The sequence below is a fragment of the Phallusia mammillata genome, chromosome 8, assembly GCF_965637545.1.
Source record: "Phallusia mammillata chromosome 8, kaPhaMamm4.hap1.1, whole genome shotgun sequence".
Lineage (NCBI taxonomy): Eukaryota > Metazoa > Chordata > Ascidiacea > Phlebobranchia > Ascidiidae > Phallusia > Phallusia mammillata.
The window spans coordinates 9,327,963-9,353,213 of NC_137259.1; the positions used below are offsets into that span (position 1 = coordinate 9,327,963).

Here is a 25,251-nt window from a genome sequence, read left to right on the forward strand (position 1 = left end):
ACCGAAAAAACTTAAGTGTTCCGAGGGTAAGCTTTTAATCAGAAGGCTACCATGTCGTAGAGCAAAGCTTACTCTTTCATTTCCAATTGACATTACGAGGTAGCATTGGCGCGTTTCTTCAGCAGAACGTTTTCCCTGAGACGGCTTTTCGCATTTGCGATCGCGATCCACACTTCGAAGTAATAAAATGCGCTAAAATCATGCATAAACAACCGAAAAAAATTAAGTGTTCCGAGGGTAAGCTTTTAATCAGAAGGCTACCATGTTGTAGAGCAAAGCTTGTTCTTTCATTTCCAATTGACATTACGAGGTAGCATTGGCGCGTTTTTTCAGCAGAACGTTTTCCCTGAGATACCTTTTTGCATTTCGATCGCGATTCACACTTCGAAGTGATAACCTGCCGCCGTGGTCATTTTGGTTTGTATGTAGCGGTATCGTACGAAACATCGCAAAACGGTTTAAAATCACGATTTTTTGCTTTAAACAAGCGTTCTGGCAAAAAGCGACAAAAAACTGCAATCTGTCTGGAATAGTGCCTTTTTTATGACGCCAAACACACAATTGTTGGCAGAGAATGTTTGGCCATTATTGTGTACAATTGAATTGTGCTGTAATAAATGGTTAGTTTTGGTGATACAAAGCAACAACAACGTAACAAAATATTTTGTTATACGCCGCTAAACCAATGAGAAACTTTACAAAGCAAAGTGTTCCAAATAAATGCCATTTCATTTTTTTTTTTTTTTTATGATTTTGGCAAACGTTGCATTCTATGGGAAGTTTGTTTCGCTTTGAGTTTGAGCTCATGTGGTTGCTCGCATGAGTGGTGTTATATAAAATGACCTTCTTTTAGTCCGCACCTTGCACTTTTGCAAAACTGGGCGCCTGTGGTTATACTGTTTAATTGTTGGCATAAGTTTAAAGTAATTATTTTTCATAAGTTATTTTGTTAAAAACGATATTGCCACATTACGACAACACTCCAACTTGGATGTATCAAAAACACATGTTGGTGAAACGAAATGCAAAAATTTATTGAGTTACATAAATCACATCTTTCTTACAAGGCACCTGACACAAAAGCATTCCGCTGACGGTGCGGTTTTGAATAAAGGCACATTTGGCAGAATGTTCAGCACGAAGCTGTTGTGAAAACAATGCGAATTGAACACCTTAACTAACAAAAACATTTGACATTTATTCCTACATGACGTACGTTTTTTACGTAGAGGAAATTATTTACTACGAGATGGTTACCACCAAAGTTAATTATGTCACAGCATGCAAAGCCTTGGGAACATCAATAAAATCATACGAATATTTTTTTTTGAAAAATAAAAGCTATTGCTCTTTCTCATAATATTTAAATGTACTTAATAGTGTTGAAACCAAAATTATTTCGTTTTTTTTTCAGTATTTTGTTGTTTTAGTAAACATGGTTATTTGTCATAAAACTTATATTCTTGTTGTATTTTCGCAAATGTATGTGACATTTTAAATTTGCGTGTTGTACAAATAAGTTGTGATAGGTGTGGATGTGCACGATAACGTACACTGCCACCCCGCCAAAACTCACATCAATAAACTGATGTTCGTTTTCGTTACGAGATTTGATTAAAAGTCAAATAGTTTTGCCAAAGGGCCAGATGGAAAGGGTAAGAAATACTAATGGTCCGGACACTTTTGTAAAAAATGCAACTACAAGAGATCTTAACCGGTTTGGGTTATAGCTAATGGGGAGATTCGCGGTCGAAGATGAAAGCTTGAATGAGGCACTAAACGTGAATTTCTTCCTTGCGAAAGTATTTTGGCACAACGTCATACAGAACACATTTTATCTGGTTTTGCAGAATTGTTCCAGAAGGTAATGATTTAAAATCAGTTTATTACATTACAAATACAATTGTGCGCAAACACAATCGTCACCTTGTTAATTGCATAGTGGAATAATCCACCACTTTTCGTCACAGTTGGACAAGCTCAGCTCATATGAGATGTAGGAAACACTTTAGACTCCTTGAACATAACAATGACTCCTTTTTACACAAATTTTTAGACTCTTTTTACACAAATAAAATATGCATCTAAATGTTGCCGTAATCAAAAGACCGTCGAGGTCCACATTAAACGCCCCTAACGGTCCGGATATGGACCACGGTCCGCCATTTGGGTATACCTGGTATACAGACAGGTTGTAATGTTTGAAACATAAAGGTAGCAAAAATAACTTTCCTCTTGTAATACGCCAAAAGGATGCATTTTAGTGAATACAAAAGCGTTTAATTTCAACCATCCAAACAGATGTCTTCCGATGTCTTGTTTAGGCCTGATTTTAGCGTATTTTATCACTTAAAAATTTGGATCGCGATCGCAAATGCAAAAGGGGTTTCTCGGGGAAAACGTTCTGCTGAAAAAACGCGCCAATGCTACCTCATAATGTCAATTGGACATGAAAGAGTAAGCTTTGCTCTACAACATGGTAGCCTTCTGATTAAGAGCTTACCCTCGGAACACTTATTTTTTTTCGGTACTTTATGTCCGATTTTAGCGCATTTAATCACTTCGAAATTTGGATCGCGATCCGAAATGCGAAAAGGTGTCTCGGGGAAAACGTTCTGCTGAAAAAACGCGCCAATGCTACCTCATAATGTCAATTGGACATGAAAGAGTAAGCTTTGCTCTACAACATGGTAGCCTTCTGATTAAAAGCTTACCCTCGCAACACTTAATTTTTTTCGGTTGTTTATGTCTGATTTTAGCGCATTTAATCACTTCGAAATTTGGATCGCGGATCCGAAATGCGAAAAGGTGTCTCGGGGAAAACGTTCTGCTGAAAAAACGCGCCAATGCTACCTCGTAATGTCAATTGGAAATGAAAGAGTAAGCTCTGCTCTACAACATGGTAGCCTTCTGATTAAAAGCTTACCCTCGGAACACTTAACTTTTTTCGGTTGTTTATGTCTGATTTTAGCGCATTTAATCACTTCGAAATTTGGATCGCGGATCCGAAATGCGAAAAGGTGTCTCGGGGAAAACGTTCTGCTGAAAAAACGCGCCAATGCTACCTCGTAATGTCAATTGGAAATGAAAGAGTAAGCTCTGCTCTACAACATGGTAGCCTTCTGATTAAAAGCTTACCCTCGGAACACTTAATTTTTTTCGGTTGTTTATGTCCGATTTTAGCGCATTTAATCACTTCGAAATTTGGTTTGCGATCCCAAACGCGAAAAGGTGTCTCGGGGAAAACGTTCTGCTGAAAAAACGCGCCAATGCTACCTCGTAATGTCAATTGGAAATGAAAGAGTAAGCTTTGCTCTACAACATGGTAGCCTTCTGATTAAAAGCTTACCCTCGGAACACTTAACTTTTTTCGGTTGTTTATGTCCGATTTTAGCGCATTTTATCACTTCGAAATTTGGTTTGCGATCCCAAACGCGAAAAGGTGTCTCGGGGAAAACGTTCTGCTGAAAAAACGCGCCAATGCTACCTCGTAATGTCAATTGGAAATGAAAGAGTAAGCTTAGCTCTACAACATGGTAGCCTTCTGATTAAAAGCTTACCCTCGGAACACTTAACTTTTTTCGGTTGTTTATGTCCGATTTTAGCGCATTTTATCACTTTGAAATTTGGTTTGCGATCCCAAACGCGAAAAGGTGTCTCGGGGAAATCGTTCTGCTGAAAAAACGCGCCTATGCTACCTCGTAATGTCAATTGGAAAAGAAAGAGTAAGCTTTGCTCTACAACATGGTAGCCTTCTGATTAAAAATTAACTCGAAGAACATTTTAATAAATGCGACTGTTTTTGAATTTTTTAGTTGAATTTTTTAATTTGTTATGGTACCTTACATTTCTTGTGTACGGTTCCGTGTTCTGAATGAATTATTCTGGCAGAATGACGCTGGTGCAATTCCTTGTTTGTCTATTTTTTATGCAAAACTAAAACTGTGTTCCACAGAATGTAGTTGTTAAATATCTTATTGCTTCAAAAAATAGATACATTTGCTAAACAAGACAAGATATGATTGATTTCACGCTTGAGTGAACAATCAGTTACCTCTCTAGTATTAGTGCTCGATGGTTTGACATGAAAGCAGAAGTTTATCTACCAGGCAATTAGTGCAGAATGGTTGTGTTTCGTCCTTATTTCAGTTCTGTGGGGTTTAACATTGCCTCAAGCATGATTACCAACCCGACAATGAATTACTGATTTTTTGTCTGCAGTGGGAAAAGCGTTAATATGTCAAAAAATATAATAATTGACGCGATTTTCGTTGGTACTAGGCAGAAAGGACACGTTTAACGCTTTAAAAGGGTGTTCGCAAACGATTCGGTTTCAGCCGAATCGCAACAAACTAGAAGGGTGGCTTAGCACATTTTGTTGTTGCATTTACACTATAACCTATTTTAAAACATTAATATATTTCCTATGCTTATTTTGTATTGGGTCCCATATTAGCCACCGTCTTTTATAACCTTAGTCGTTTCTGCAGGCAGAAACTCATAGGTCCCCACACATGCAAAAATTGAAAATAATGCATTTCAACAGATAACCATGTGAAAGTTTGGTGTTGCAAGGTAAAACACAGTGATCGGCACTGGTCCTAAATAATAATACTATGTAGAGTGCAAACTATAAATTTAGATTCACCCCAGATATTGTGTTAAGTATGTCCTATTTAGCATTCTTTTTCAAAGATGGACACCTATGAATAGCAAATTCAAGCTGTCCAATTTTCATTCAATTCGAACATTGTTAAAAGGGTCACCCATTTTAGGGATTAGTTGGTTAAGTTGTGGTGCTACAAGGCAAAACATAACATTTGAGGACTTAGTATGTTCAAGAAACTTTGGAAATTTTATACAATTAGGACGTTTTTTAAAAGTTCATTTATTTTAGGGGGCTAGTTGAGTAAATGTTGGGGCTACAAGGTAAAACACATCAATTAAACCCGAACCGAACCTGAACCGCTAATTACGATTTTCTAAAAACCCGAACCGGAGTTGAACCCTATATTTTGTTTGGCGTTGGACCCGAACCGGAACTGAACCAGTAACAAATGCAGTCTGTTTTATATTTTGTGATTTTTCTTCGAAACAGCGCACTTAAGAATACGCGAGATAACACTTATGTGGCGTGTCAAAAATAACAGTGCACGGTCAAAAATCTTGTGAGGTTTGATAAGGCCAGGAAGATGATAGGAAACTTATTATTAAAGTTGTGTTTATTGATACAGCAACATAAAGCTACGAAACGGAACCATTGTGCGATGCCCCTGGAAAATTGAAACGACGCACCGGGGCGTCGCGACGCACAGTTTGAGAACTCCGGCTATAAGCTATCCAAATTTCAGCCAATTCTGACACTGTTTAAAAAGTCACCCATTTTAGGGGGCTAGTGGGGTAAATACTGGGGTTATCAAGAAAAACAAAGTGGGATGCACATCTACATACCTATATCTACCATCTGTATAAGTTTCACTTTTCAGCCACATCCATCAAACATTTGATGGCAAAACGAGTCGGACAAACTTTGGGGGGAAAATACCCATTTTAGGGGGCTAGCGGGGTAAATACTGGGGTTATCAACAAAAACAAAGTGGGATGCACATCTACCATCTGTGTGAATTTCAGCCAAATCCATCAAACATTTGATGGAAAAACGAGTCAGACAAACTTTGGGAAGAAAAAAACAAAACAATTTGAGTAAAATCAATATGTGTCCCCTTCAGGGAAGGGGACCCATAATTATTTAGCCGAAACCGAATCTTTGCAAAAGTGGCCGACTCGGCCGAATAAATTCGGCAAACCGAATATTTGGTACATCTCTAATTACTATCCGATTAGGGATAGCTAAAATCAAATTATCCGTATATACCCGTCATCCGAATAGTAGAAATTTTTCCCATATACTAAACCAAAACCCTATGTGGGAGATATATAGTTGCATTTAATGTACAGCTTTCAAGTGCATACTTCAACGATCGCAGCACTTAAATCACATGTAATAGTTATTAACAAAGATATTGTCAATAAAGGCAAACGCATGAAACCCAACACTTTTCGAAATGGAACATAGACCAAAGTTTTTTCAACTGGCTTCAAACCCAGGACTCTCCAGGTGACAAATCCTGATCAAGGTTTTTTAAGCCCAGGCGCGCTCAACTATTCGGTAAAGCTTCTGTCCGTACACTGAAGTTTAGGAAACAACTTCCCTGCATTAATCCGGGGACACCACCCCGTCTTGGAATTCCCATGTTCTTTAACACAATATCTGGTGTTGTTTCCGTTAACCACCGCAGTTTTGTTGCTTATTGAGCAAATAAAATGGTACGCGTGATAATTGCGTGGGGCTTTTTCCATCGTAGAATCTTTCAGGTTTTAGGTAATGCGACTCTTGGGTACATGAGTTATGCCCTATTTGTCTATAAAACACGTATCTGCATCACAGTTGTAAGCGGTTCAAATTCAACAGTCCCAACCCAGCCTGAACCTGATTGTTTTTTCGTCAAGTAAAAGCGTCATACTATTGGGTCTACAACTGCAAAAGCATGCATGGGCATGAACCAAGACATAGAGTAAGTTTAAAAACAAAACAAAAAAACATAATACACAGAAACGTCAAAACAGCAAATTTATGTGAACAAAACTGTAAAACGCTACACACAATGTTTTCGTTTTATTACAACTTTTTTGTTCAATACAGCAATAAAAATAAACAAAAAAACCTTCATGTTTAAAAGAGACAGTAATCATGGCGACTTTGTGATTTCTATTTTCTTGCTTGGTTCCAAATCTACATTAAATTTAACTATATTTTGTTGTTGTTGTTGCTTTTATTTGTTTATTTAGGCAAACCAACTAAAACTAGTAGGGTGGCTTAGCACATACTGCCATTGCACATACACTGTGACCTATTTCTTAACATATATATATGTCATTACACTTGTAAATACTGGGGTTAACGAGTCAAACAAAACAAATGGCACATCTACATGACCATATCTACCATCTGTGAAAGTTTCAATGAAATCCATCAAACATTTCATGCCAAAATGCATGGACAAACTTCACCGGAGAAAAAAGAAGAAAAAATAAAATAAAAAAACAGAGTGAAATCAAGATGCTTCCCCTTCAGGGAAGGGGACCCATAATTATCTGATAACTAGTGATTTTTTTCTAGATTGTAATAATTGACACAATAAAAGCAATTCGACTTAGTTTCTCATGTTTTCCTGTTCTACAGCACATGAAACGAAAAAAGTTACTAATGTTTCAGCTTTGCTGTATTTTTAAAGTACTTACAAAACTAATCATTAAAAAAAAACAAGATCCTATGTCTTTTGCAACATGATGAGTGGTTAACAAAGCTGTTCAAAGTTTTCAGTTTTCTATCACAAATACATACCATGTTTGTGTTTACTACATTTTTTCTTTTTTGATGTTTTTTCATATGGATTTAAATCATCACTGTCTGAGTCAGTTTCAGAAGAAGACTCTCCCATAACACGTGGTTTGTGATAAATGCAACAACCTACAAAATATAATTTTGTGCAGTAACTGTTATTTTGAGACTCATTGCAGGTCATGTTTAGGGTTGGAGCTTTTACACACAACGGATAACTTTAAGATTTCATTTACTTGACAATTACTAAACCTACAACAAAAGCTGCAAACTTAAAATAAAAGTTACATAACTAAATGTTAGTTCAGAATTTATTTCTGGTCACATTGTTATCTATGATGAAATAAGCGCAACTTTCAAAATTGCTTTAAATCTAGTAATTTTTCATCTTCATGCAAGGAATAAACTATCAGGTCTTGAACCAAGAAAAACTACAAATTGGAACAATTAATTCTGTGGGTCGCCAGGTTTACACTCCTGTTTGCAATTGTTGCCATTTTATGTCTGATTAAGTTACACAATAATCAGACATAAAATGGCAACAATTGCAACAAAAAGTTTTTCAAACTGTTTTTAAACATAAATAAATTAACTCCCTACATCAGTGGTTCTCAAACTTTTTTTGTTGCGACGCCCCTGGACAAGTTTTTCTGGACTTGCGACGCACCAGTAAATAAATGTTAATGAGGAAACTCATTTTTAAAGTTGGGTTTATTGACACAACAACAAAAAGCCACGAAACAGAACTTTTCGGCGACGCCCTTGGAAAATTGAAGCGACGCACCAGGGCGTCGCGATGCACAGTTTGAGAACCACTGCCCTACATAATGGATCCCAAATCAGCCAGTTTTTGGAAGCATAAACTTCTGGGTATCAAATGCAAAGTTTATGAGATAACTATCATAAAGTTTAGTGCAATGAATTGAAACATGGCGATCAAGATTTTGCTATATATTATTCATGCTGTATGAGGTACAAACTTTTCAACACTCATTCAATTCAGTCATTGTTTAAAAAAATCAATCACCCAATTTAGGGGTTAGTGCCTGAATTTATCCAATTCATACATTAATTAAAACGTTATAGGGAGGCTTTAGGTTACTGATGGGGTTCAACTTCCAAACAAATAAATCTTGATTTGTTTCTGCAGGCAGAAACTCATGGGTCCCCAAAACCGCAAAGTTGTAAACAGACAACCATAAGAAACGGTGCTATAAAGTCAAACACAGTGATTGGTAGTGTTCCTAAAAAAAAAAGTTATGTAAAGTACAAACTGTCTAAATCTCATGCAATTGAGACATTGTTATAAGTTTGTGTGCCTAAATAGCATAAAACACTGACATCTCAAAATGGCATATTATACAAACTGTCAAAATGTATTGTTGATTAATTCACACATTTTGGGGGGTTGGTAGGGTAAATAATAGGGCTGCAGGGTGAAACACAATATTCGACAGCTACAAATGCCAAATTCATAAAACTATCAAAAATTCATCCAAATCGGACGTTTTTTAAAAAATAGGTGGCTTAAGCAGTAAATATTGGGCTACATGGTGAAACACAATAATCGATGCCCTAAAATGGCATAATGAAGAAACTGTCCAAATTTCATCCGAATCGGCCATTGTTTAAAAAAATCACCCATTTTAGGGGTCTACTGGGGTAAATATTGGGGCTACAGTGTAAAACACAACAAACGATGCCCTAAAAAAGCACAATGAACAAACTGTCCAAATTTCATCCGAATCGGACATTGTTTAAAAAAATCACCCATTTTAGGGGTCTACTGGGGTAAATATTGGGGCTACAGTGTAAAACACAACAAACGATGCCCTAAAAAAGCACAATGAACAAACTGTCCAAATTTCATCTAAATCGGACATTGTTTAAAAAATCACCCATTTTAGGGGTCTAGTGGGGTAAATATTGGGGCTACAGTGTAAAACACAACAAACGATGCCCTAAAAAAGCACAATGAACAAACTGTCAAAATTTCATCTAAATCGGACATTGTTTAAAAAATCACCCATTTTAGGGGTCTAGTGGGGTAAATATTGGGGCTACAGGGTAAAACACAACAAACGATGCCCTAAAATGGCACAATGAACAAACTTTTCAAATTTCATCCAATTCGGACATTGTTCACAATTTAGCCATTTTAGGGGGCTAGTGGGGTAAACACTGGGGCTATCGAGTCAAACAAAACAAATGGCACATCTACATGACTATATCTACCATCTGTGAAAATTTCATCCAAATCCATCAAACATTTCAAGGCAAAACGAGGTGGACAAACTTTGGGCAGAAGAAAAAAAAAGAAAAAACAAACAAACAAATCGAGTAAAATCAATATGTGTCCCCTTCAGGGAAGGGGACCCATAATTACAACCTTCCTGAAATTTTCGAAGCCCAGGTTATAAACCAATGCTCTATTGTAGCGGTTCCCACTTTTCTGGTGTTGTCACCCCTTGATAACATTTGCCATGTTGTGGTGATCCCACAGATAATATTAGTAGGCCATATATTAAAATTGACTTCTAAATATCCGAAAATTTATTGCTTCCACTTTTTTTCCTAATACTCGCAGCATGGGCAGTCTAAATTTAGGTGACTATTATAATTAGAGAACAGTGATATTTCTGCAAGAATACTACACAAGTTGACAGGTGCTGACTTGGTATTAATGTAAATGCATTTTACGTAATACAAGGCAATAATCAGCATGTTTGTGTGAACAATTTAGTCTTTAAAAATTAAAGATTGCTGTTGTTACCAGTTTACTAATTAGCAAACAATGGGGTAAGGAATGTTGAGCACTGTTCTTTTGTATTATATATATATTTGTTAAATAAATTTCAGACCAAAATGCTTGTGTTTGCTTACTCTTAAAATGTCCATGAGTACATTTTGGGGGGTTAGTGGCCTAAAACGAGTTGGGATCCACTGCGTCAGGTGACCCCAGGCAAATTATAAGGCGACCCACAGTTTGGACAACGCTACTTTATGGGAACAATTATTTCATTAAAAAACTTACATTTAGATGATTTTTTACCCATGTTTTCATTGTCAACAGTCCCAGCTGACCAGGTTACTCCTCGATTAGTCTGCTGGTGTACTAAGCATACTTGATTTGTCTGTGGTAGTGTTTGGGTCTCCTGAAACAAAAAACAACATCATGCAAATAACAAAAAAGGCATAGTAAAATTTATGATTTTGTTCGACAGACAAGAAACAGTGGTTCAAAAGTATACCATCATTGTTTGTACATTACATAACATTCTTTCTATCACGCCATTATGTGTTTACTTAACATAAACAACGCAACTAATCTAGGTTATTTCATAGTGATAACTTTTTTAACTGTTTCTGAATCTATTTGTATTTATAATAATAAGCAAAAGGAGTAGTGACCGTTTTTATTGAACTTACGACTTATTTAAAACTGGACTATACCTCTTATATGCACAAATTTGTCAAACCTTAAAATGTTGCAGTAATATCTACACCAAAAACCACACATTTAAGAGAGTGTGCAAATTTATCTACATTTTTGCTGATGAAACGAACAACAATTTGTCTGTCAATAAAATTTTCATTATTCAACCAGGCCCTGAAAAAATGTAAACAACGTTTTGTCAATTGGAACATTTTATGGCTAGTGGCTACCCATCTTGCTTACTGTTCGGGTTTCAGATGAGCATTCGGTGGTGGTCATGATGTTGGATCTTGGAATTAGCAGAAATATATTGTTTGTCACACCTTTGGTAATTGTTTTAAAATACAATGTCTTAGATCGACTAATACCGAAAATCACTCAGCCATAAATCTTGTGTTGCTCGACTTGCTCAACCCAGAGACTAAAGCCTCTGCTCCACCTACATGACCTCAACACCTGACCAGTCGTGCAGAGACTGCAGACCCGTTGTTGCCAGTTTAAATTCCCCAAAAGCGAAACTCTGCTTGAAAAAAAAATCAAAAAAATCCGCAACTGCCGAGGAAATCAAAAACAAGCCCAACATGAGGCCAATTTTAAGGTCGTTTAATTGTTTGCAAAGACAGATGCACGTCGATATGCATGTAAAAAGTAGAAATGCTGACATTTTATATATTCTCTATCCTGTTACGATTTACGATATAGTAGGGTTGCCATATTTTATGAAACACAATCCCTGACAAAATTTATCTCGGTTGCGTGAACCCAGTTTTTCTCAAAAAGTCTAAATGTGTTGACGTAAGTCTGAATGTGTATTTCAGAAAAACGAAAGTTGATTGCAGGATTTTAGCTAGTTATGCAAAATTGCGCATAACAATGATCCAAATCTGACATCACAGACAGAACAAAAACATTACAATTGTGCGCGAACAATTGCATTTTTGTTAGTTGTCATGCAATAAAGCCTATTGTTTAACAATGGAGACGGTCGATTCTCACTTTCACTTTGATTTATCCAGTTGTACAAACTGACGCCAAATAAGGATATAGAATTACTTCCACCTTTTCGAGGTCCCCGCAAAATGCCCTAAAAGACCGCGGACCCCAGAGAACCGCTGCGTTGACCATTTTTGCGATCCAAACACTTCTATTCCGGAATAAATTAGAATATTGGGAAGTCACACGGACGGCGACAGATTTAAAACACTAAAATAAACACTAAACGCAGATTTAAACACTAAATTCCCTGACATGTCAGGGAAAATCCTGACGAATGGCAACCCTAGATATAGTCCAGTGGTTCAACCCAACATCCCGGTTTTATTTCTAATGTGGATTCACTTATTTGCAAATTGGTACACCACAGACAAGTCCAAAATATTAAATTATACGCAAACAATTGCTTTGTTTGCAACACAAATAAGATTGTAGCGTTAGAAACCTTTGGTAGTTCCACGGAAAACGCTTCGTGAATCAATAGGGGACTGTTGATCCTAATTCGGAAACCACTGGGCTTGAACTATTTAATGTAAGAAATAAACGTGAAAAAATGATTTTCACACAGGTCTCTTTGACTGTGTAGCATGCAATATCAAAACCTTTACACGTTTAAAGGTATTTTGGTATCGAATCCCATATTGTTTGGCCTTAATTCAGGCTGGTACGACGTGATATATTTTCTTCATATGTTCGATTTGTTGATCATTTAACCTCTCACGATGTTGTGTAGGGATTTCTTTTTTAGTAGTCGTTGATTATACCTACCTCCGTTTTTTAACCGTCTGATATATATTTTTTAACCCATGGTGACACCCAGTCGCGTACGGTCTTCGCGCAGCTCGTTTCGTTGCATCTTCGCGCCGCACGTCTGCAACGTATAGTCTAAAGCAGTGCTCCGCAACCTTTTTTCGCACACGTCACACCATACATGAGTTAAATGTTCGGCGGCACACCGAACCAAAAAATGCGATTTGAATTTTTGAAAGCCTAAAAACGCATTAATCTAGGGGTCTTAAACTTCTTTGAGGGCCAAAAACATTTTTTTACGTTGGTAAAGGGCCGTACTATTGGAACTTTTTTTGTAAAAGTAATATGAACAAAAATATTATGTCCTTGAAAATGTTGTGCGTTTATGCCATATAATGTGCATAAAACATTTGCAATGCAATAAACAAGAAACAGATAGACGGTGTAGCAAAGTAAAAATACCAAGTGCAGTAAACTTCTATGTCGAAAACAATGGCATACAATGCCGAAACAATTGAAAAATTTGACGCAACAATTGGAATTGCTGATTTCACCAGGAGGAACTATTTCCATCATACGATTATAACGTCGCATTTATTTCTAGCTATTACTAATAAAGAATGATCGTTTCTTAAAATCAGTGGTCAGACTGGGTATTCCACCTGAGGTAAACACCTAAAATTTGAAAGTTAGTTCGCGGGCCACACAAAAACCCTCTTGGGTTCACACCGGGCCGATTAAGCCATTATGACGTAATAAAACACGAATGTAAAGTATATTATGACGTAATAAAACACCAATGGGTAGTGTAGCTTTAGTTTGGTGTTGTGAACTGTACCGTTTACTAGAATGTTAAAATACACAAAAACAATTTTAAAACAAAAAGTTACGGTTTTGCGGCGGCACACCCAGCATCGTCTTGCGGCACACCAGTGTGCCGCGGCACACCGGTTGCGGAGCACTGGGCTAGTAGGCCAAAGGGATGTGAAAAAGAGCACATACACAGTTAATGCAAATAATGGAATCGACCAAACCCTTTTCTAGATCGCTGTGGGTCAGCAAAACCGTTGCGCTTAAATCTCGAACCTTTTATTTAAAATCGCTCGTCAACGCTGGGATTCTGGACCATTCCAATTTGTTAGATAATGCAGGAGAATATCTATCATACGATAAATTGGCGACAAAATTCAATTTTACGCCAAATAATCACGAATTCAAAAATTTTATTAAAATGATAGCTGCGCTGCCACCAAATTGGGATCGAACAAATGACGACTCCGGCGAAAAACCAAGTTTGGTAAATTTGTGCAACGAGTTCTTTGAAACATTTGACTCTTCCAAAGCGGTTTATACCAAACTTAAACAATACACGACGGTTCTCCCGGAAAAACAAAAACAAAGCTGGGAACGGGATTTGGGTCTTGCTTCAAATACTACCCATTGGGAAAAACTGTACGAAACCAACTACAATTCGACAATGGAAACAAAGTTGCGCTCCCTTCAGATAAAACTAAATTTACGTGCCGTTGTGACCAACGATGTTTTGTATTCATTTGGTATTACTGATACAGACCAATGTGTTTTCTGTGAAACGGAAACTGAAACGATAAGCCATATGTTTTTTAAGTGTATTCGTGTGCAGAGCTATTGGGAAGAAGTCTTTGCATGGATCTCGGCGAAATTTTTAATCTCCCTTGATGTTAATCCTGTGTACGCTTTATTTGGAGTATGCAACGAATCGAAATTATTGAACTGTTTACTTTTATGCGCTCGATTCGTAATTTACCGTTGTAAGTACGCGAAAATACTTCCTAGACTTTCATTATTTCATCACACAGTGAAATCAGTAAAGAATTCTGAATACATTGTGGCTTTAAATAGAAATAAACTCCCGATGTATAAAGCAAAATGGGCAGGTCTGTAATGATTCGTTCGCTACCTACCTAAGTGCGATTTCTTCTATCTTTCACCTTTCTTTCTTTTGTGTATCTTTTGTGTATGTATTTTTTATGCTAATAAAATTAAAAAAAAAAGAGCACATACAGGCTATGTTAGCTACTTACGTCATGGTTGGCAGACTGTTCTAAAAATAACGCTGCAAGGGCATTTATTCTAAAAATAACAACGCTTGCCACATGCTACTGCTAGTAGCAGCCAGCGCTGTTGCACTGCTTGTTCACAGTGGTAAATATGGTGCTTGGAATAAAAACCAGGCAAGGTGTTTGGCGGGCTGGATGAAACAGGACTGGGGGCCGCATGCGGCCCGCGGGCCGTAGTTTGGCCACCACTGCTATACACTATAGTATACAGTACTATTAAAACATTTAGTGCCGGGCAGGTAGTGCAATTAGAGGCATTTTATCACCACACTTAAATTAAACACGACACACTGTAGATTTAAACAATAGGTGCTCGTCGAACGTTCCTTTACAGTCCGATAAGGTAATTCAGTTGTTCCGGCACTTTTTTGACGCGATCCAAATACTGCTTAAAATACTCCCAGTCGGAAATTTTTGTGCGGGCCTTAGTCGAAATATCTTCGAGTTTAGTATGGCCCATAATTTGATGATTGGAGATACCCCATAGATTTATCACTGGCGGGAGACAGGAAAGGTAACATCGGGCCCATGTTAGATTATCGCTGATTTCCCTTGGTAGGGCCTTATGTATGGGCCTAACGTGGAAGTAGCCTGGCCAAACGTATCCCTGCTTTACACCAAATGCAAAATACCCGCTACAATTATTTATTCTCATTGTACTTACGCGCACACGGATATAATAAACAAACGAACAGTTTAAACAGCAGGTTGGGGCAAAAGTCGTTTAGGCAGTATTTTGCCATTTTGCCAGATGCAACTTTTGCCCCAAACCTGGATTTCATTCCATGTCATCGCAGTCTTCACATGGTGTGGTGTCCGTACTGGTGTTGCTGTCACTCTCATTTGTTAAATTTTCAATTTTTTTCTTCTCTCCTCGCGCCTCCCATTCCAATCCCCAGCCAGAGAAACGGTAACTTCATTTTCGATTTTGTCAATTGTTGCATCCTTGTAAGATGTGAATTGCAATACTCCTAAGAAAAAAAATATGGTTGGATAAATGAACCCAACTACACGTACAGTACAAATATTACAAAGCAAAATGACATTTTAAGTCATTGCAGTTAAGTTCGCATTTATTGTAGTAATTCACGTTTTGGAGTCATTAAACACATATATATACAAAGTGACTCACCAATAATCGTCAACACGACAATAAACGGCTTTTCTAATAAAACCGACGCAGCACCGTGCTCCACGGAAGTCAGCAACGAAAAGGACTAAATCACGCTGCGTTATCACACAAAACTGGTAGTCGATTATTACGTCACACAACGCAATAGATTACAACACAAGTTGTACTGAGGAAATGCGGGAATCAATAGAAATCGGCAATTACTGGCAAATAAGATTTAACATATACAGAGTAAGTTGGAAAATGTAAACATAGTGTTGCTAGCAGTTAACGTGGCCTACATCTAAAAGACTTTTACATATGTCATTATACATTCCACAAACCTGCTGCCTTATGGCTTGTTTCATGAAGCAATGTATTCCACAAACTCGCCAAAACCTAGAACGTTTTAGCGAAATCAAGTCTGGTCGCTTGCCAAACTCTTTCAAAAAGATAAAACGCGGGAATAACTGGACTCACAGTGACGAAACCAGCCAATAATTTTAAAATATTTCGCATAGTTTGTGTATTGTATGTTTCAACAACGAAAAAAATGTGTACAGCGAGTGTAAAAAAAAGCTCTATTGATAATTTTTTGCCCACGCGTTTTATGTCGGCCTATAGGGCATTAGTTGTGTAGGCTAGATACAAATTTAAACTTATTTAAACAGTAAATTTGATGTAAAGTCATTGATTTGGCAATAACACAGGATTCCGAAAATACCATCGGTACTTCCACGATTTACCCATGGGTTATCGCAGATAATCATAGAAACAGTTTTCCACAAGATTAACATAGTTTGCAATAACATGAATTAAAATATTGTTTACTTGTTAAAACATCGTCTCCACAACCTCAAATAAGAAAAATGTGTAAGAACACTTATCTGAGTTAATCTAAGATAAACCACTGCTAATTCGAACAAGTCAAGTCAAGTCAAGTCAAGTCAAATTTTATTTGCATAGTCACTTCATCATTACAGTTCCATTGTTGAACGGATACGTAAACAGCAAGGACACCGAAAAAACCGTAGGTTATCGAGTCAAGTGTCCTTTTATTTGAATTGTGGTTGAATTCCGTTTTGGGTATGTCCTGCCGTAGGATCGCAACCGACCGCACGAACCTGGCGGGGTACGTCCGGTTGCATAAGACGGTGTTTGAACCCGCAGGTTCTGCTGGCCAAATGAAACCCGCCTAAACGGAAACACCAGCTCGGTTCCTCGGAACGTTTCCTGTGATCCCGTAGGCAGACCCGGGTGTCCCGAGGACAGTTCGTTGCGACGATGAAACTGTTGTCGTCGAGCATCTCCTCCTCTGCTTTTGTAAGATCGATCTCGAGATCTCTGATGTTGTTCGCTGGGGAAGGTGCTGCACTGTCTTCGACCCGGATGGCTGATCTGAAAAAACCGAATCCTACGGCAGTATTTTGTTCTTTTTATGTGACCAAGTTATCCAGTTTAATGATGTAATAGTATGGAATAAAAGTCAAAAAGTAAAATCACACTAAGATAAAACTGAAACACACACAAAAAAAAAAACACGAAAGAAAAAAAGTGAAAACTGTGGTAGTTATGACGTAGGAGAACAAGCTGTATTATATGAATTCTGGTATAGGCGAGGACAGGAAAGTGAAATAATTGTTGAGGGGTGATATTGCCTTAATAAATACAAGCGAAGCTGTTTCTTAAAAGAGGACAAGCGTGACAGAGACTTAATATCGCGTGGTAAGTCTTCCCATACTTTTGGACCTCGATGACAAATTGATCTTGTGCCGAACGCGGTGTTTACGCGTGGATGAAAGTAGTTCTGGTTTTCAGCCCTTCGGGTGTTGTAATGGTGTACTGACGTAATAGGTGTGAAAAGGGAGTTGTATGTGGAAGGTAGTGCACCAGTATGAAACGAATGCAGCAGTTTGGCTACCTCAAGTTTGTAAATGTCTTTAAATTTTAGAAGACGCAAATCATGATATAGTGGAGTAGCGCGACATCGGTAAGGGCTGCGAGTAATAGCTCGCAAAATTTTGTTATGTTTGATGTTAAGGGTTTTAATTGATGCAGCGTATCCGCTACCCCACGCCGCGATCGCATATTGCAGATAGGGGTACGCAAATAAGTAATAAATAATGCGGAGAAACTGTTGTCCAAAGTAGTCACGCAGCTTGTACATGATACCGCAGGCTTGTGCTAGTTTTCGTTCCACATGAGCTATGTGTTTCTCCCATTTTAACTGATCGTCGATATAAACTCCCAGGTATTTTGTTTCTGTTGATCGCTGTATTTGCTGAGATCCTATGGAAATCGAAAACTGCTGCGTGTTTAAGCGCTTGGAAGGACAAAACAGTAAATACGTTGTTTTACTCGTATTAAGAGATAGTTTGTTGTGGCGCATCCAGTTGTCAACATAAACGAGTTCCTTGTTTACGTTGGCCTGTAGATCAGTCAGAGACTCTGATGACATGCTTAAACACGTGTCATCCGCAAAGAGTTTCGTTGTGAATTTAGATGCCGTTGGTAAATCGTTTATGTAAAGCGAAAAGAATAAAGGAGCCAGTGACGAACCTTGAGGGCAGCCACAGGTAACGTTTAGCAGTTTTGATGTTACGTTTTCTATGCGTGTGCATTGTTTGCGGTGACTTAAATAGCTACGGAACAGTTCTAAGGGGCTTCCCCGTATTCCATACTGATGCTCCAACTTCCACAACAAAACCCTGTGATCGACTGTGTCAAACGCTTTTGATAAGTCTAGGAAAATAGCACATGTATATTTCTTCTGGTCAAGGGCGGCTAACACTCTTTCATGTATGTCATAAATTGCCAGGGATGTGGACCGATTGCATCGAAAACCATACTGGTGAGTTGTTAACATTCCATTTTTTTCAACGTAGTTGTACAGACGTTGATATATAATTTTTTCAAAAATCTTAGCGAAAGGGGACAGTAATGAAATTGGTCTGTAGTTAGTGCATTCAACTTGTGAACCTGTTTTATGAATTGGTATTACTTCCGCAATTTTAAGTTCAGTGGGGTATTCCCCATGCTGTATACACCAGTTAAAAGTCTCTGAAAGCAAAGGTGAAATAATGCTTTTGACCATTTTGATGTATTTGATAGGAATTTCATGACTGGGCACAGACTTGCAACTGTCAAGAGTGGATATATACATTTCCACCTCATCTGGGGTAGTGTCATAGAAGAAGAAGGATGATGGCTTTGTTGTGAGGGAAATATCGGGTGGTGGCATTACTGGCTGTGGAATGGATGATGCCATATTTGCTCCTATGTTGGCAAAGAACTGGTTGAATTTGCTGGCCACAGTGATTGGGTCAGTAGTGCAATGTTCAGTACCATCTAGTTTTAGTTCAGTTGGAGCTTTGTGTAAAGTTTGTTTTCGGGACAACAAACTATTGATGATTTTCCACATTTCACCAATATCATTTCTATGATCTGTTAGTTCTTTTTCAATATACCTGTGCTTAGCATCTCGTAAAATGTGATTAAGCTTGTTACGGTACTGTTTATATTGGTTGTATTTACTTGTACTTGAGAAGCCTGACTTACATAATGCATGGTACATTTTATTTTTTATTTTGATTGACTTATAAATTCCCTTGCTTATCCAAGGTTTTTTGGCCAATTTCCTTCTTCTTCTAGTCATTGTGGTTAATGGTGCATGTCGTTCCAGTATTTCGTGGAATAAATGATTAAATGAAGTGAATTTATGCAATATGGTTTCACTTGGTAGTGGTATGTTGCTAACAGCATCTTTAATGTCTGAAATAAAATCTTCACTGCAAAATGAGGTCTCATTTCTGCTTAAGAGTTTTTCTGTTCTATCACCACAAGTTGAATGCAATAACACAAAGACAGGAAGATGGTCTGAAATGTCTACAGTCAGTATTCCTGATTTGCATGTAATATTTTGATTGTTGGTATAAAAATGGTCAAGGAGTGTTTGGCTATGGTTTGTTATACGTGTGGGTTGACATATTAATGATGATAGACCATAAATTTCCATAGAATCTAAAAAGTTTTGAATGCCTTTTGCTTCCTTGTGCTGCATGAGGTCTATGTTGAAATCACCACATAAATAAACAGTTTGGTTGGCATCATTTAGTTTATGCAATGTAGATGATAGTGCATCCTGGAACACTTCAAATGAATGCTTTGGATGTCTGTATATTACTCCCAAAATAACATTTTTGTTTTTCAATTTAAGTTGGACCCAAAGACTTTCAGTATCTGGGACAGTAATTTCCAAGTCTGGTCTTATACTATATGCAACATGTGATTTTATGTATACTCCAACTCCTCCGGCACTATGGGGAGTATCAGTGTGATGAAAGTTATATCCCATAATATCAGCATCAGTGCTTATGCCATTAAGGGTTATTCTAGTCTCAGTTATCATAACAATGTCAGGGGATCTGACCATATCAGACAGGAATAGTTCTAAGGCAGGTTTATTTTTTCTTAGGCTTCGAATATTTGTGTGCAATATATACATATCTTTGTTGCTATGTTGCTTCAGAGTACAGTTCAAGGATGCACAATCATAGTAGTCTGAATGGCTGTGACTAATGTTTGCTAGTAAACAGGGTGGATGTGTAGTTTTATTGGGTGAAATTACATTTACTAGCTCTAAGTTACTGATATTGCTGAAGGGTAAATTGGACAATAGGCATCGGGTACAAAAGTATGGGTTGTTGCTGTTGAGATCACTTGTGCATTTGTTACATTTCATGTGAGAAAAGGATTAAGGAATTTTGTAGATTAAACTGCAACTATTGTAAATAAATCTTATGCCTTACCAAGTCTTTGTCACTCCGGATGGCTATGATGTTACTGTCGTCATCCTTCTTCAAGAATGTCACTCCGTTTCTTGTCCAAATGTGGTTGAAGTGTTGCTCCCTCTTGAACCGGAGACAGTTATTAAATCTCTCCCTGTTCTTCTTTGTCAGGCTCTCATTAATAAAGATTTGATTGACCGGGGCTACACCTTTGTTGGAATGTTTTAATTTGTACCGGTTAGAGTATATTGCATCCCTCACTTTCCGGCTCATAAACTTAGCTATGATTGCTGGACGGGGATGATCTTTAGTAGATCTCCTTAGTCGGTGCGAGATGCTTATGTCAGGTTTGGAGATGGTGATTCCTAACCTCTTTACTTGGAAACACTTGGCACTGGCACGCCTCGGCCACGTCGAGACAGCAAAAAAACATTTTCAAATCACTTTTCGTTTTCATTTCACTTCTTATTTTCAAATCACTTTTCGTTTTCAAATCACTTTTCGTTTTCAAAACACTTTTCGTTTGCAAATCACTTTTCGTTTTCAAATCACTTTTCGTTTTCAAAACACTTTTCGTTTGCAAATCACTTTTTATTTTCAAATCACTTTTCGTTTTCAAATCACTTTTCGTTTGCAAATCACTTTTTATTTTCAAATCACTTTTCGTTTGCAAATCACTTTTCGTTTTCATTTCACTTTTCGTTTGAAAATCATTTTTTATTTTCAAATCACTTTTCGTTTTAAAATCACTTTTAATTCACAAATCAATTTTATTTGAATTTTCATTTGAGTTTTCAAATTACTTCGCTATTTTAAGTTAATTTTCTATTTTAATGTCATGTTTTTAGGTGGCACTCATAGGCCACCATAGGGGTCCGTGGAGGCAAACATTTTTAGTAGCATCAACAACAGTACAATATTTTTAAGTTGCCAAACCGCTTTTGTAATCGTCCATATCAGTGCAAACTGTTTATCAAACCCTTGGACCAAGAAAACTTTTGATTGTTCCTCCATTGTGACATCACAACACATATTAACAATAAAACTTATTGTGCTTTGTTAAATCAGTGCTCTTCAACCTTTTTTGGTTTGGTGAACCCTTAAAGTTGTTGTGACAAACTCATGCACCCTGTTTACTTAAAAGGTAAACTGAGGTAATATAAGCGATAAGAAAAATCATTATGCATATCATTATCATGTCTAAACATCAACATTTTTAAAAATACAGAGGTTCATTTCATTTATACATTAGTTCAAACCTACATCTTTTTTCTAATATCCTGAAAGTCAAGTGATGCACCCTTGTATATACCTTTTCGTTAGTGATGGGGCGATACCAGGTTTTGAAGCGAGTACCGATACCGAGTACGAGTACCACATGTATATACCTTCGATACCGAGTACCGAGTACTTAGGTGTAGTGTGGTACTTAGTTGTACATCACTGGTTAATTTATCTGCCATGGTCGGGGTACAGTCGTGCACACACACATTCCGAAAAATGTAATCTCCACGTGACAGCGAAAAAGATATACGTAAACTGGCGGAACTTTTTTCCAATTTTGTGCTGTCCGAAGCAAATATTGGCATAAAGTTGCCCGTATTCTTATGGTGTAAATCGGCCTTTGGTACTCGCACGTTGGTATCGAAAACTGAGGCAAAATATTTCGATACCGAGTACGAGTATCGATACCACTGAAATCGTTCGATACCATCGATACCGAGTACCGGGTATCCGTCCCATCACTACTTTTCGTACTGGTGCACCCTAGGGCAGTGGTTCCCAACCTTTTTTTGACGCGACCCAAATAGGCTACTTCCCAAAATTTTGTTTTGTGGACTCTCGCGACCCATGGACATACCTTCTTACTATTTTGGTTGTATTTTCGTCTCTAAATCACGAAAGTTTTTTAAAAATTACTACGCCAGTTTTGAAAAATAAATTATCAAACAAATACAAATCGTTTTATTGACCAAACATTTCCATTTAGCCTGAACTTGAGAACTGGTTCAAAGCATTATCAGCCAGACAACGCTCAACAGTGATCTAACACAGGGCTTCCCAAACTTTTTTGATAACCTACCTGTTGCCCTGTCTTTTAATTGGTAGAGGGCGTGACTCTATGCGCCCAGACAGCACAGCAGGGGCGATCGCTTAAATTCCTAGAACGGTTCTCAACGCGCCTTTCCTCGCGCTCAACAACTCCAAGGCACCAATTAAGAGCCAAAATAACGAATCATTTTATTAAGGCAATTCAGGACAGAGATGGCGCTCAAGGGTTCAGCAGCAAGACGAGCACAAAGGCAAATACGGTTTCTGCAAATATGCACTAATTTAGTTAAGGAAACAGACGAGAAATTATCAGTACAGTTGACTCTTACCGAACTATTATAGGACCAGAGTCACAGTAACATTCAAAGCGATCAGGAGATTTTAGGCTCTGCAAATACAGCATCAAATTCAATAAACATCACCAAAACACATTAGTAACGAACTGCGAGACTTTAGGCAACAAAGCTTACCGGAATAATACAGTTATTCACAGCAACAGCAAGTTGGCTGACGACGGAGTGGGATCCGTGGGCCAGAAATGTACAATTACACATTGGACGACCGGCAACAGTTCAGTTAGCACAAATTTCCTATTCGTTACCAAAGAAACAAACATAACCAGTCAATTAAATAAAGCATGCTGCCTCTATAACATCCAGGGGGTTGACTAAAAGCCTGACTGCCTGACTGGGCTGACTGGCCTGACTGGCCTGACTTTGGCGGCAGTGTTTCACAAAATATTTTTCCGATTTTATGCAGTTAGGAAAGGCATGACTGCAACACAGAAAGCCTGACTTGGGTAATTGAGAATTGGTTTACGGTTAGGTTCGGGGTTAAGGTTAGGTTAGGGTCTGGCTAGGGTCAGGGTTAGAGTCAGTCCGAAAATGTATCGTGAAACACTGCCGCCTAAGTCAGGCCAGTCAGCCCAGTCAGGCAGTCAGGTTTTTAGTCAAACCCACATCCAGTCGCTAATAAACACGAGGCAGTCACGCTTACAAGTCGTGACTTCAGTAAAACAATGCCAATTAAGGTTGTGACATCATAAGCACCGATTGTGTGATAGATAATGTCACCAGGCTGCACAACATTGCGCCATACAAGAGAGTTAAGGTTACTGGCTGGAAACATAGAAAACATAATAATATGTACGATGGCGATGTAACACTCCCCCACAAAATGTGGGACACATTTTCAAACACAACATCGCCAATCGCGCGCTCATCGCAACGCGGCAAAAACAACGTCGGACAGTCCTCAACACCAGCGCACCGCACCGTCAACTCGGTGTTCATCCCAGAAGTCCGGGCTGCAATCACTCGGAGGGGCTGATGTCGAACTCTCATCAGAATCAACGATTTGGCCGAGTCCTTCAACCGAACGCCGATCGCCGATCGCCGATCGCCAGCACGATATTTTCTCCTCGAAATCCACCAGGATAGGCACGGAAGACGCGCTTCTTCTTACGGAAGTGGCAACGGGAATCATTGATCAGTGGAACAAGGTCGACATCACAGGACGATCGCCGATCACACAACCAGGATCCAAATAGAGGCACTTTCATCCGATGAAGCGTCTGAGAGCCGTGTGAATTTCCACCAGGCCATAAATGAAACCAAATTCTATCACCATCCAGAGGCTCCACAGCACAAACCAAGTCAGAGCCCAGTGCTTCACCTTTCTCAGGACAGACCTTTGGGCTCCTAGCACAACAGTTGCATAAAAATTGCCCGGGAGTAGAAACCTCTTCAGCACGACCCTTGGAATTGTAAGTCTGCATCGTATCAATATCATTTTCACAGTCTTCGCTGTGTAAACCGACGAGACGCTTGCCAGCCATCGAGCGGCCAGTTGGCAGCTTTTCTGCACGAACCTTCCGTGACAACGGAAGTTTTGAACGTTTGTCGCGGTGCTTGACAGACCTTTTTGTTGAATCCAGAGTGATTCGGTCCTTGCCAAGTGTGGACGCACCGAGAACTGGTTTCCTGTCGCTATATCTGCCTTTCCTTTCCTGTTGGTGCATAACCTTGGCCACTCTCATGCATTGGACGTCGGTCTTGTTCGTAGCGGACGAACTAACTTCGGGACCCAAAAGTGACCACCCAAGGGGTGTCTTTACAGCACACGGACCTTGAGCACGTACAGAGGACGTTGAAGGCAGCCGGGACATCAGCGCCAATGAGGATGGTGACCGTTCCTCCTTTCAAACGGGATAGGCTGACATCTTGAAGATGTGAAAACTCATGAAGAACACTTGGCGCTGGATTACAATTGGGCGACACAGGAATTTCGATAATGGACCTAACCTCACTCAGCTTTAGAGGTTCTCCTCCATCAAATGGCATGACAGTTAAGGACACCGTGGAACCTTGATACACTCGGGATTTGTCAGTGAGTGTACTCAAGCAGATTTTTCAAACTTTACGCTGCAAGCCGAGTTTGTCAATTAGTCGCTGTTCGCAAAATGTAGAAGTAGAGCCTTGGTCTAGGAATGCATATGTGTGTACCTCAACTCCGTTATGTCTGACCTTTACCGGCACGATATTGAGGTAGACCCCGCAGTTATTGTCGGACGCATTCGTCCTTTTCATGGCAGAGTTTTTCGAATTTTTAAAAGCTGGCCT

The 25,251-nt window shown here is 38.6% G+C and overlaps 1 protein-coding gene and 1 long non-coding RNA gene across 2 annotated transcripts; both read right to left on the reverse strand.

Moving 5' to 3' along the window:
• Positions 1-6,480: 6,480 nt before the first annotated feature.
• Positions 6,481-11,326, reverse strand: LOC145204985 (E3 ubiquitin-protein ligase PPP1R11-like). The gene is made up of 4 exons (XM_080077608.1): positions 11,082-11,326; positions 10,437-10,557; positions 7,406-7,531; positions 6,481-6,793 (listed from the first exon to the last, which is right to left on the reverse strand). The coding sequence occupies exons 1-4, from the start codon at positions 11,115-11,117 to the stop codon at positions 6,750-6,752; spliced, it is 327 nt and encodes a 108-aa protein (XP_079933734.1). The 5' UTR covers positions 11,118-11,326; the 3' UTR covers positions 6,481-6,749.
• Positions 11,327-22,929: 11,603 nt separating this feature from the next.
• Positions 22,930-23,554, reverse strand: LOC145205513 (uncharacterized). Its single transcript, XR_013853675.1, has 2 exons — positions 23,101-23,554; positions 22,930-23,018 (listed from the first exon to the last, which is right to left on the reverse strand). It is a non-coding gene; the product is annotated as an uncharacterized LOC145205513 (long non-coding RNA).
• Between the last annotated feature and the right edge of the window lie 1,697 nt (positions 23,555-25,251).

Excerpts from the sequence above, each read along its gene's own strand:
- LOC145204985 (XM_080077608.1), bottom strand. The coding sequence starts at position 11,117 with ATGACCACCACCGAATGCTCATCTGAAACCCGAACA. Across the intron at positions 7,532-10,436 it reads GGGTAAAAAATCATCTAAAT|GTTGTTGCATTTATCACAAA; the intron begins GTAAGTTTTTTA and ends TATATTTTGTAG. Across the intron at positions 6,794-7,405 it reads ATGTAGTAAACACAAACATG|ATTTGGAACCAAGCAAGAAA; the intron begins GTATGTATTTGT and ends AATTTAATGTAG.